Source organism: Blennius ocellaris (assembly GCF_963422515.1).
Source record: "Blennius ocellaris genome assembly, chromosome: 5".
Lineage (NCBI taxonomy): Eukaryota > Metazoa > Chordata > Actinopteri > Blenniiformes > Blenniidae > Blennius > Blennius ocellaris.
The window spans coordinates 27001410-27014829 of record NC_137654.1 but is presented as its reverse complement, the minus strand read 5'-3'; the positions used below and the strand labels follow the sequence as shown (position 1 = coordinate 27014829).

General features: G+C 41.7%; 2 protein-coding genes across 2 annotated transcripts; one reads left to right on the top strand and one right to left on the bottom strand.

The window, feature by feature from the left end:
* Positions 1 to 2012: 2012 nt before the first annotated feature.
* On the top strand, positions 2013 to 6329 carry LOC308129998 (uncharacterized protein). Its single transcript, XM_080496165.1, has 7 exons — positions 2013 to 2124; positions 2209 to 2268; positions 2576 to 2598; positions 3439 to 3489; positions 3589 to 3648; positions 5455 to 5502; positions 5605 to 6329. Exons 3-7 carry the CDS (start codon positions 2592 to 2594, stop codon positions 5775 to 5777), a joined length of 339 nt encoding a protein of 112 aa, XP_080352291.1. The 5' UTR covers positions 2013 to 2124; positions 2209 to 2268; positions 2576 to 2591; the 3' UTR covers positions 5778 to 6329.
* A 1156-nt stretch (positions 6330 to 7485) lies between these two features.
* Positions 7486 to 13209, bottom strand: dazap2 (DAZ associated protein 2). Its single transcript, XM_080497310.1, has 4 exons — positions 13046 to 13209; positions 10886 to 11004; positions 10540 to 10788; positions 7486 to 10453 (listed from the first exon to the last, which is right to left on the bottom strand). Exons 1-4 carry the CDS (start codon positions 13056 to 13058, stop codon positions 10325 to 10327), a joined length of 510 nt encoding a protein of 169 aa, XP_080353436.1. The 5' UTR covers positions 13059 to 13209; the 3' UTR covers positions 7486 to 10324.
* Positions 13210 to 13420: the final 211 nt, after the last annotated feature.

The window sequence follows — 13420 nt, the reverse complement described above, 5'->3', positions numbered from 1 at the left end:
TCGAAATGGACGAGATAGCATGTGATTCATGATGACGCCTCAACAAATTACACAATAATACTGAGTAATAATTCAAGGCAAGCAGTAGCCCGTAAATGTTGGGCAACGTGAAGTTACTGCTTTTTGTCTGGCTTGTTGAGGAAACACACAGATGAGCAGGGAGAATGTGCAAAGTTCACACAGGAAAGGCCCAAACGTGGATTCTAGAAGACATGACGGCAGGAAAGTTCGAGGGGATAGATGAAGAATCACTGCTCACAAAGTCAAAATGAGTAAGATGCTTCTGACAACGACACCAAACCACCACACCTTAAACCTCCGCCTGTGAGGTAATCCTTGAAAATATCATTTAAAATGTAGAGATAAAGCCGAAACCACGCGCTCCCATTTCTCTTAGATCCTAAACGCCGGAAATGTTCAAAGTGGTGCAATAAATCTCTCGTGAGCAAACTGGAGCGGTCCAATCACACACACCCTTTCTATTAATATGCAAGAAGAGATAAGAGCTTCCTGAAATGTACTTACTGACCTCAGCATCTTTCACTTCTTTCACTGGATTCATGGGGATTTTTGTTAACGGAAAGAGGACGTGGGAGTCTCAGCGACAAAGACAGAAACACACTGCGTGAAGTGTAATAAGAGCAAAAGAGAAATAAAGAAAACTGGTTCTGGAAAGCGTTTTGATTATGACACATACCCACACACACACACACACACACTGCGGGTTGATCTTCAGTGGCGTGAGCACTTTTTTCTTGCTGCCATAAGGGGATCGATAGAGTTCAATAATGTGATCTTATCTCATCCATCTTGTACGCTGCTTTATTCCACACACGGTGCTGGAACCGATCCCATCTGCTCATGGGTGAGGTGTGACTGTCTGTGTCTGAACAGGTCAAAGACAGACAGTCACACCTTCACAACTCTCGAGATAGATGTAAAAAAAATATTTTATTTTGTATTATTTGGTACATCTCTGGTTACATTTATGATAACACTGTAATGAAGCAGCTACTGGGCCACACAGCATGAACCTCATATCAGTAAGTCTCACAGAGCAACCGTGTACTTGTAGGTTCGGTTCATTTGTGAATTTCTCATCAGCATTTCAGTTGTCTTAGGAATGTCTTTGTATTTTGTGTGAAATTATAACTTATATATCATTTATAAGTCTTGACTTATAAATGAATAAAAAAACATTTCTTAGATTCCTGACTTTTATCTCTGGTTATTGGCCTTTTGTTTCACAAATCTACAATTCTAGTCAGGAATATATTTTTTTCCTCATAATTATGACTTCGTGCTGCTTATTTTGGGTTTTTTTTGCACAGAGAGAGATCTTTTTTTTTTCCCTCAGAATTTTGACATTTTCATGACATTTACAGGGGGTTAATTTTGTACCATCTAAATTCAGTTCTGGCAAAGTTCTGAGACTAAAGTCGGCATTCTTAATTCTGATTTGTTTCGCAGATGAAAAGCAAAGTTTCAACTTTTCCTTCAGAATTTTTTAAAAATAATTCTTTTCCCACTACTTTGTTTTTGCTTCACAATTATTATTGAATAAAAAGATTTTAAAAAATAGGAGACTAATATGAGTACATATAATTCCACTTCAGAATTGCTAACATTTCATTTCATGTAAACCACAACTTAAATCGTTGCTCAAGCTTTCCATTAATTATATTATACTATCTTTATTTTTTATAATAAAGATTTTTTTTTAATCATACAATCTACATATTGCTTTTGTCTGTGGAGTGTGGCTCGGGAGAAACACCAGCACGTGCAGGGAGAAACATGCAAACTCAGGGTTGCTGCGGATTGGGAGAAAATATAAATATAAGAAAAAATATAAAGAGGTCTCTTGACCGATCATGACTTTTAATCTGGCCGAAAAAGTTAAGCGAAGAGAACCAAAACAAACGTCAGCGAGCTGTGAAACATCTCGCTCAGAGACGAGCTTCGGCTCGAGAAAAGGGAGGGGCGGAAGTACAGAGCGTGCGCGCGCTGCTGAACTCACGAGTGCGCAGAGGAAAGAAAAGTGTCCACACACGTCACGCAGTAACTTCAGCTAACAAACACACACATACTCAGACGCTTTCGCGGAGCTCTGTTTACTTTCTTGTATGTATTTATTTATTTATCACATTTTTTTTTTTTGTAAAAACAAATAACAGAAAGCTGCGCTTGTCTTTCGACTCCACAAAGTTTCCTCCCGAGGGTTAAAGAAGTGTGGATATAAGGTGACGCGCGCGAGGCTGCGCCCAGGTAAAGCTCCGCACGCGCACAGCTGCTGATGAACAATGAAACCCGACGGTGTCACTTCACTGACTGGACTTTTATGTGTAAACTGTTCTCTGTTCGGTCGCTTACGACTCTGAAGTGTCGAGACGCGAAAGTGTTGAGAGTTTGTGGTGTGTGAAGAAGCGAATGTTTAGTTTCGTGTGAGAGAGAGAGAAAGAGAAAGAGAGAGAGAGAGTGAGACAAAGCAGGAAAGAGGTGTTGACCGGTTTGTTTCCACTCCGCAGTGAAAACAATGGAAGACCTTTCTCATTTCTCCACGTTTCTCTTTCAGATTCCCACCGACAATCATGAATAGTAAGTGTTGAATGTTTATCACTACATATTTCGCCTGCTGTATTTTTCTCAGGTCGTGATGCTTAATGCTGCATATCTTCTCCAGTTTTGTATTTCGGTTACAGTTTGAGGCTTGTGTTAGGATTTGTATGAAGTTGGAACAACCTCTTGACCCCATCAGGGCCTCGACTGTTGTTTCACTTTGGACTTTCCACCACAGTTTTGATTGAATTAGGCCACATCTGTTAAATGTAAATGTAAAGAACTTTACACTATTGGTTACACCCACATGCACACCATGACCATCTCTACCATCTCTTTGTAGTATTTCCACTTTGTCATGTCATCATATGTTTGACAGATAATTAATTGATCACTCAAAATCAAATAGAATTTGGACCTAGATTCCTTTCAAGCTCACGTTTGGTTGTAGGTCAGTGATTTATTTAAAAAAATTTAAGTGTGTGGTGGGATTTATCCGGTTAGCTGTTGTACATTACATAATCTCCATTATTTTTTAATGTCGTCATTCAAAGAAAAGACAGAAGAACCAAACCTTCCCCGCATTTCAACAGTTAGTGATCATTTTGTAGGACACTTGATCAGTTTGAGGACTAACTGTGTGGCACTTACTGGTAATGTGGATTATAGTCGGTCACTTTTCTCGCGATTTCATCAGAGGGGATTCGGAAATAAAAGAGGGGTTGCCAGGTTTGTCTCAATGCCACCGCGGAATTAATCAGATTACCGTGTCCCAACACTTCACACTGGTCCTTGTGCAAGTTACACAAGGCGCCGTGAGCCGACTGTGTGCTGAAGATAGAGCACAGCAACATTTCTAACATGCCTTTTATCTCACAGCTACAGATTTGACGACACTCGGCACATTGACCAACGCCACACTGACGAAGGGTGAGCATAATGTGATTTACACATGCGGCCGACTCGTGAACGACTCTACCCACGATTGTTGTTCTCATTGTTTTTGTCGCATATCCTTCGTTTGTACAGCGCCAGCCGTGGGACCGACAACCATTCTCCCCACCCAGGCAGACTCCACCATCATTCAGGGTGAAATACACATTTCATTTGGCCTCTTGTCTTAACTAACAAAAAAAAGAAAAAAGCTAAAATACTTCTCGTCACCAGATGTGTTTCTTTTCCTTAACCTGTACTTTTATCCAAACGTTTGTTGTGTTTAACTATCTCTTCCTCAGCCCTAAAATGCCTCAACTCTTATCTCCGAAACAGTTTCCTGTGACGTCACTGTAAAGCAACGGTTATCTGCAGTAAACATTGCATATGGGGCTCATCAGGGATCAGTCCTGGGACCGCTTTAGCTTTAACCACCGTAGTTTCCGGACTATAAGCCTCTACCTTTTACACACACTTTTTAAACCCCGCAGCTTAAACGACGACCCGGCTTATTTTTCTGGATTTCTACGGGTTAATCAGCTTCACGCTGCCAATGCATGGGTGATGCGTTCAGGTGCATCATGTAACTCCGACCTTTTCTTTTTTGTATTTTCCTTTTTAAATTCGTTGGGTGCAGCTTATAGTCGGGTGCGCTCAATAATCCGGAAATTACGGTACACATGCCGTTGCCACGGCGATAACGTAAACCCGCCATGGTTGACTTGACTCGCTACGTTCTGACCTGAAGAACCGGAAGGTTTCCGCAGGCCGACAGGAATCAAGAGTTTTCATGAGAAAACACCCGAGTGAAGCTGCAAAAAAAACCCAAAACTGGGCGTTACCTTGTGATGACTGCTTCTGTTTCTGGACGTCAACAACGCTGTCCAAACACGTTAATTACGCCTCGGCCTCGGCCAGACGCTCCACCAGAACCAACAGACAGTCCGATGTCAGTCATTACAAGTTAAAACTGTATTCATTATAAGAAAAACCCTTTTATTTCTTGGGTTTTTCTGGATCCTTCTCTTGGGAGACTTTTGGCCATTTTTGTTCTGTGACACGTGTTTTAGTTAGTTCATTTTCTTGTTGTTGAAACAAGTTTGTTTTATTATTATGACTTGTTTAGGTGTACTGTTACTTTATCGGCCTCTCGTTGGGCAACAGCCTTGCCTGTCTCCTTTTCAAAGACACGTTTTTTTTCCCCATGGCTTTATTCAGCGCATCCCCCAAAAAACTCACTCGCTCGTGTCCGTTACGCCGACTGGCATGTCGGGGACGGAGCAACGTGATCCCCTCCGCCTGTGCCGGACCGCCGCCATGACTGAAACGCTGCCATCTGTTGCATTTCTTTCTCTTGTCGTCCGCCGCGCGGTCTCCGGGCGTCTTGGGCGATGGAGGTTTCCTGGCAGGTGGACGCGACGTCGTCATTAAGACGACAAGTCCACTTGGGACGACGGAGGCTCTCGGCGTGAAACGAGCACCGCTTCCGTCAAAATCCCTCATCGGCCGGTCGCCGGCGTCAAGCGTCCACGTTGACGTAATAAATCAAACTTGCGCCCGGGCTGACACAAGGAGGAGCCGTTTTGGGAATGTTTAAACGTCGGCGGTTGGATTCCTGAATGAGCCAGTGAACCCCGGGTTTCCCCCCCCCCCCGCCGGCGTTGCAGCTGTCACCCAGTATGTGAGTTCATGTTGCTGATCATGTGAAGCATGTTGACGCTGCAGGATGCGAGTCGGTTTCCAGTCACATACTGTTGCGTCTTTTCTTTTTTTGAAGTGGAGTAGAAGCCAGGACTGCCCGGCCCCTTGAGATAAAAGTCTTTAGAGTCACAAATCAGCTGTTTGCTGCGTCGCTACGATCACAGTTGCTGCAGGAAGAGACGGATCGGATTACCTTTCCACTTAATCAAACACGCCCACTGTCGCTCGCTAAATATCCTAATCTTCCTCTTTATCCTCCAGCGGTAACGACAGTCGCTCCCTCGGGTGCCGACTCCGCCGTTGTTGCAGGTAACGGCTTGTTTTTGGGTTCCCCCCCCGACCCTTCAACATAATGAAGCTTTTTTTTTTTATTTAACGGCGCGTTAAATGTCACTCGTGTCTTTCTTCCAGTGGTGGTGGTTCTCATCCTGCTGACGGTGGCCGCCCTGTGCTTCCTGCTGTATCGGTATCTCTGCCACAACAAGGGAGACTACAGGACGACGGGGGAGCCGGCCCCGGGAGACGACTACGACGACGACTGCAGTAACCAGGCCGCCACCGAGAAGAAGGAGTACTTCATATGAAGGGAGTTGGGGAAGGAAGGAAGGAAGGAAATAAACAAACAAGATGCGTGCAGTGATGTTAGGAAATATGACCGTTTATATTCTGTGAAGGAAGGCTGCGGCTCGTTTTAAAGAGCTCGTCCTGCAAACAAGTAAAACCAAAGATGAGTGAGTGTTGACAGACATGAAGCAGGTGAGAGAGCGACGCGTCTGCAAGATTAGCGGCGCTTGGCACCGGACAGCTGGCGGCGTCTGAAAACGCCTCCAGTCACTTATAGGATCAGGAAATGTAAGATTATCAAGTCTGCCACACTATTTATCTGCCATGTTTGTCTGTTTGTATTTGAAATGTCATCCAGTTATACTGTATTTCTGCCAAACAGTTGGTTGTGACGCTGTTACTTTTACGTGCTTTTAATATAACTTTCTATGCAATCCTTTTTTTTTTTTTATTATTTTGGATACAGCACAGCCAAATGTGACGTTTGTATTTGATTTCGTTACCTGACGTGGTTACTGATGACTCCCTTGTTTGATAAACCAATTGAAGGCAATAAAAGTTTTTTGGGGGGACTTTTTGACCATTTGTTTGATTTCTGATTTGCACGTGTTTCTTAGTCTCGTGTTAACTAAATAAAATGTCCTTAAATATTGGATGTGAAACGAGCTGGACAGCTGTCACCACTTCCTTTCAGCAACAAAACAAATGCTGTGCGCAGAGTTAAAAAAAACCCAAACAATGCATGTTGAATTATTGCAGCATTTTTCTTTTTTTGAAATGTAAAAACTGCTTATGGAGTAGATAGAACGATACTTGAAACAGTGGCAGGATTTCCTCCGTTGCGGAGATAAATTGCTGCGAGAGAAATCTGTTCTTTTGTCCATTTATAGCCGGGGTGTCGAACGTGTGAGATGACCTACTGAGAAATTACCTTTTAATTTCTCAGCAAAAGTAAATTACTGGACACAAACCCTGAGACTCGAGCCAGAAGATCAATGATGACGGATCGTTACCTCAATGCATCATATCCTGCAGCAGAGGCCAAAGTTGAACTACTGCAAGTGTCTGATTTTACAGTTTTGCCGAGTGAAGAGATCTCCTGCTCCTCGTACCCAGTGACTTCGAGGCGTCTGTAGATGTTGGCGGGACGAGACTGTTTACATGCTTGTTCACAATCAGATTCATGCACTTCAGAAAAGTGATGATTTAAAAAAAAAAAAAAAAAAAAAAAGCTCTGGTTTACATGTTTTATTCCATTATCAGATTTCTTCAGGGGGCAGGTACGTTCGTTGTATTGTAGGATTCAAACTTCCCGTTTTATTTCCAAATATCTGGTCTCTGGTGTTTAGCTGAGCTTTCATTTTGTTTTAAACATTAAATTTGTCTCCTCTTCTCTCCAGAAGCAGATCGCCGTCGAGTCCCCGTGGTTCGGGACGTCGTCTCGTCACTCCCGTGTAACAGAACGAGGTAAACGGAACAGACACACATGCATTTGTGTTTTGTCTGCTTCCGCGATCAATTGAGAAAAAATGATTGAAGAAAAGAAAAAGTGAAAACTGCAGATAATGAGCGGTTTGTCGTGTGCATGTAAACAGGCTGAGCTGAAGGATGTTGAATGTACAAAGAACAACAAACCCAATTAATACATGAAACAAGTTACATTAAAATATACATCTGAATAAAAACACCCCCCCCCCCAAAAAAACAAAAAAAAAAACGCATTTCAAATTTCCAAAATAACCTTTATTCTAAACTTACATTTTAAATTTTAAGTTTAGTATAAAAAAGTTAAGTGCACCTAAGTTCTTCTTTTTTTTTTTTCTTCTTCTTCTTCTTCAAAGTATTCCATCTTTGACATGTCTCAGCAAACTGTAGTGACACTCATCTCCTTTAGTAATCTTAAAAGATAGAACGTGTACCAAAGTCCATCACATCACTTTAGTACACACATCTATTTTTTACAAAATATTGTAAAGAGAATCCCTGAACTATAAATGTCCATAATCCTTCAACAAAGAGTGATCCCATTTTGCTGGCTGTGGTTGGCATACCATCTACTGGTCAGCTGTGGTTTACAGTACTTCATATTGCTGGGACGAAGCCACCATTATGCTGCTTTACAAACAATCCAAGCGAAGATGGAGGGAAAAAAAAAAAAAAAAAAAAAACGAGAGAAAAAAAAAATTGCCTTAAATACAGTTTTGAAAGCTGTGGCCCAGTTTCCCAAATCAACATGAATCCTTTTATTTTATATATATATTCATGAAAAAAAAAAAAAACCCAAGGTTTTTTGTTATCAGCTGCACAGAAGAGGTATGTGGGATGAGAGAGGCAGGTTTCCACACAGATGGACCCTTTTGACTCGATTATAACACTGAAAATTAAATAAAAAAAATCACCAAAATGTTGGTCGACGACAACAGTTTGGGTTTTTTTTTTAAAATGTGTTTGTTTGGTGGCCACAGCTGTTAAAACTTGGTGCGCTATGTCGGATACCCAGTGACACGATGACGCTCAACACCGAAATGAAGAAGATCCACAAATATTATACTGACAGCTCGCTCGAGTTCCAAATTGACTAAATACCACGTGAATTTTTTTAAATTTTGGGAAAGAAGTTTGATTCAACAAAAGACGTCTCGGATTCTAACAACTGCGCTTGACAGTCATTTTAGCCTCTTCGCATACGCATGCAGGCTACCAAACAGTACAACTCCACATTAACTTTTTTTTTTTTATTATTTATTTTATTTTTTTTTTAGACTGGATGAAATCTAAAGATACTAAGAAATGTCACAGCTTCGTTTTTAAAAAACAGGAAAACAGAACTGAATAGGATATAGAGAGAGTAGCCCCTTTGCCTGCAACGTCTCAGGTTTGCTTTGCAGTGCGTCTCAGATAAAAAGAGTGTTTTTTGTTTGCTTTTTTTTCCTAAATCAAATGTGTACAATTAGCAAAAGGTGCAAAAAAAAAAAAAAAAAAAAAGTATGCAACAACTTAAAAAGATGCAGTGGACACCACATAAAGTGACACTTAAAACACTACTGATTGCAGTCGTGTTCCGACGCGGAGACGACGCCACTTCCCGCTCGGCGATACGTTTGCTTTTAAATTGCGACGTTTAATGAGATTTCCAGTCGCAACCAAACATAAGTGCATTGCAGACCAGATCTTTGGTACAACCAGCTCATTGGTTATACTAAACAAATTACTTACCCCTAACTAGTCCTGTGCATCACTTTAATGCGGAAAAAAAAAACCCTCAAAAAACTACAGAAACACTGAAGGTTTCGATGAAGTTCCCCTCAAACTAAGTGGAAAATATCTAGAAATCAACATCATGACAAAAAAAAAGGTGACATTTTGCCAAGAGCTTTAAAGAGTTTCTGTGATGATGCTAAATAGAAAGAAAAAAAAAAAGAGAGGGGAGTCGTTGAAATCTGTACAATAAAACATTTAGTGTATAAACTCTGGGTATCCGACTGTGAAAAAAAGAAAAACACAACACACACACACACAAAAAAGAAAAGAAAAGAAAGCTAAACCGTTACACCAACCACCCCTTCCCATTCATCTTACTATTTGGATTTAATTTTGTCATTTTTCTTTCCTTTAAGTTTACTGAAGTTAATTCGCTTTCATTTTAGGGCTATCCCCAGTGCGCTTTTGGCACTTCACTATGCTCATCTACAAGTTGCCCAACAAGGTACAGTAAACCACTTTAGATATTGCATTAAATCTCATTTTGAGCTTCTTTTTTTCTTCTTCAATTTTTTGAACTTCTTCTGCTCTCGTTTTATTAAATTTATACGTGATTTAAATACAACACTGTCAAATCCGACAGCTCACTGTGCAAGAAATTTGTCATGGTATTTTGGATACTGTGCAAAAGACAAGACAATCCTAGCTAAACGCATCCAGGATGCTGATTTTTTTTTCTTTTTTTTTTTTCTTTTTTAATCATCATACTGGTATTTACATGAAACTATTACACACCTATTCATTTCAACTACACTAAAGAGGTTTCAAAAAAAAAAAATGACACGTGGAGATTCTTCTTTTTTTTTTTTCTGCGCTTTAACTTTGTAACTGCGTTTCACTTTCACTATAAAGCAGCTAAAACTATATAACGCGGGTCTTGATATTTGAACATTTCGTTTACGTAGCTTTACAGGAATACAAGAACATTTCAATGTAATCGGCGACCGTTGGATCAAAAAAGGGGAGGCCGGGTCTCCCGAACGAATACGGATGCCTGGAAGGAGTCCAAGTCCAATCTGGAGTGACCACAGAGGCTAGACCCAATGGGGGAAAATTGTGGGAGGGATTCTACAACCTTGAAATTTAGCGTTTTGTCCTCTCCAGGCAGTGGCATTTTTAAACGTTCGATCTCGCGGTCAGAAGTGGAGTACTGTACCTTTCACAAGGGCTCTAAAATATTACATTCCGTTAGGTGATATCAGTATTGTGGCGTGGCCAAGCAGCCTGAAGAGGGAGCCGTACGGGATGGGGGAAGAACTGGGACATAATGTAGGAGGGGCGGCTCGGTTTAGGCATGAAGTTGCTGTTACCAGATGGTATAACCTCCATTGGATCCACCCAGGAAGAAGTTATTCTTGCGCTGTGCCATTACGACGTTGGCGCCCTGCATGGCGGCCAGCTGAGCCGCGTTGGGGGGGTGGCCGGGGGGTGGGGGCTGGCGGAGAGGGAGGAAACGCAGGCAACGTTGAGCGATATTAAAAGCACAGAGAACACAACTCGGGGACCGTCATTTCAACTCACTGGGATGGAAACGCTGCTGCCGGCCGTGAAGCGAGCTCCGGCGTCGAAGCCGCCCTCCACCATCACCGTTGACCCGTGCGGGTAAACGGCCCCCATGGGGTAGTAAGCCATGGGGACATTCTGACCCACCGCCCCGACCTGCATGTGTGGCTGCATGGGCATGAACACCTGAGCGCCAGGGTAGTGGGAGGACATCTGAGGCACCTGGCCAGGCACCTGAGGTGGAAGCACATATCTGGGCTGGTATATCTGCAAAAAAAAAAAAAAAACGAGAGGAAGAAATTTAGAACCGTTTCGCGGCGGAACACCTCAAATTTAAATGTGAGACAGAAATGAAAATGGTCACCTCAGAATATGCCGGTGGTGTGTCTGTGTAAGGAGGTGCCTGAGGAGACATTTGCATAGCAGGAGGGTATACAGGTGCAGTGCTCTGCTGAGGGTACACAGCCTGCTGTGGATATGAACCTGCAAAACAACATTTCGCCTTACAGCAAATATTTGCACTGAAGCGTCGACGGGAAGCGGCAGAGAAAGCCCGAACGTCAGAGAGAGTACAATTTCGCCCACTTCATCATTTAAATTCTTCATTTCAAATTGCAAGTTGTAAAGCAATGATTTTGAATTATCACAGTTATTAGATTAAAGCTCGGCCACACATGAGAGAGAATGAAACATGGGTTCGGGAGAAGGGAAGTTCAGAGCTGCAGGTCCTCGGTTGAAAGAAAGAAAGCAAAGAAAAAGACATTAAAATAAATTATGTAATGAGATTTGTTCAGACATATTAATAAATCATTGACTGTAAAGGAATTTATTACACAGCATCCATTTATTGGTGGAAGGTCATTCACTTCACTTCAGGAGGGCCTGCAAAGGTCAAAGGTCGGTCGACGCGTTTCCATATGACAACGTGATTTGAAAGCACGTATAAAACCTCAAGTCTTTCATTTTCACATTTCAAGATTGAATAAATGATTATTTTGCATTTATACATCAGAGGGGCCAGAGGGGTTGAAGGCCTTGCTCATGGACCCAACGCAGTGACCTGTCAGAGGTGGGATTTGAACCAGCAAACTTCCTGGCATAACCTCCCCAACTGAAAAGCCCAATCTGTATGGTTTGGCCCTGAACTTCAATTGATGAGAAAAAAAGTATATTATCAACTAAACAAACATAAATTGTATCTATTTTAAAGGTAAATATGTAAAATTTACAATCAACACAATTACCTAATTCTTGTTGCAGTTTGTCTCTAATAAAAACTGATTGTTACTTCAAATCCTTCAAATCTTTTATTAGGCTGCCTCGACAAACCCTATTGTAGTCATTTTCTTTTGTCCCCCATGTCTATTTATTGCCTCATAATGCATGATTTATTTTTGGTTAACATTCAATCTTTTAAAAAACGGTTCAACAGTTGACATGCTAACTCGCGATGTGGATTTCTTAGCCTCAACATTTCCACTACAGTGATTTGTGGGACTCTGTTGTAAAAACCGGATGCGAGAAAGTGTCCAAAATCAGATTGCCTGAACCAAACTAAAACCATGTGACTGTTTAAAGTTACACAGTTGATCATCCTGCTCTTCCTCCTCCTCGTCAGCTGACCTTGGTTTTGTATTTTACCTATTCCTGAGGAGGGCCGGTGGTCCTGCTTTCAATCTTATTTCAGGATTTATTTTAGTTTTGGTTTAGTCAATGCTGATCTCTTTTTATTCCATTTGTTTTAAGTAATTACTACATAATTGGAAAATTGTGTGTGTATATGTATAGCTATAGATATAGATATCTATACATATAGATAGACATCGGGTTTTTTTAAACGTTATCGGGGTTTTTTTGTTGTTTTTTTAATATAATTTTTTTTATAACTGTCATTTTTATTGCTTTTACTATTAGTAATAATATACGGTGATTAAAAATATATTTCAATCTTAGATTTATTTACACTTGGTTTCTTTATCAGTAGCTTAGTAGCATCCGAATGCTAATCTTTGACAATGCAGCTCAAACCAGAACCGCTTCATCCAATACAATAGATAAAACGTGGTCCGTGTGTACGCTCACGCACATAACGCGCAAATTGGAACAAAATCATCCGTGTATTTTAAATTTTTTTTTCGTACGCAAGGACGGAGAATCTGGATTAAAAAGGCTTGAAAAGCACAACAAACCAGTGAAGTCACGTCAGCCTGTGTGTGTCTGCACTGCCTGATGTTAGCGGACTTCTCACGAAAAAATGTGACCCGGCCGGGTACAAAACCGCATAAATATCGACGGTGACAGTTTATTTAAAGAATCTGCGGCCACCAAACGGGGGGGATCTGTTAATAAAGCGGTGGCCTGAGTGCAGCGTGTGAGCGCGGCTGGTGCCCGGAGAGCGTCAGTTATTGTTATGTACGTAGCTCCGGATAGCCATAACGACAGCCCCTCGGCTCCTTTACTTAACAACGCCAGCTCCGCGGAGCGGACAGCTGACTAACATCGCGGACCGTGTCTGGAGAAATACCTTTGTTGTTCATCGTTGCGGAAAAATTCGGAGGCTGAGGAGTCTTGGATGCGTTTTGTTCTTTGAACGGGAGCTCTGTGTCTTGTCTCGGCCTTATTTCGGGTTACGGGCTTCACACAATCAGCCACTTCCTTGTTTTTCAAGCTTCTTGTTGTTGTGGAAGTGCTGACGTCACTCGTTCTCTATCGGCGCTGACCGACGCACAGACGCGTGCACCCGGGCGCCCCCTGCTGGTCTCCAGGGGTCAGTGCGTGAAGGGAGCTGAGCTGCATAAAACCTTGGAAATGATAAGATTATTAATAATAATGATCAGAAAAAGAAACTGTAACGCTTTTTATGCCTTTTCGTTTAACTTTCTCGCTACATAGACGTCCA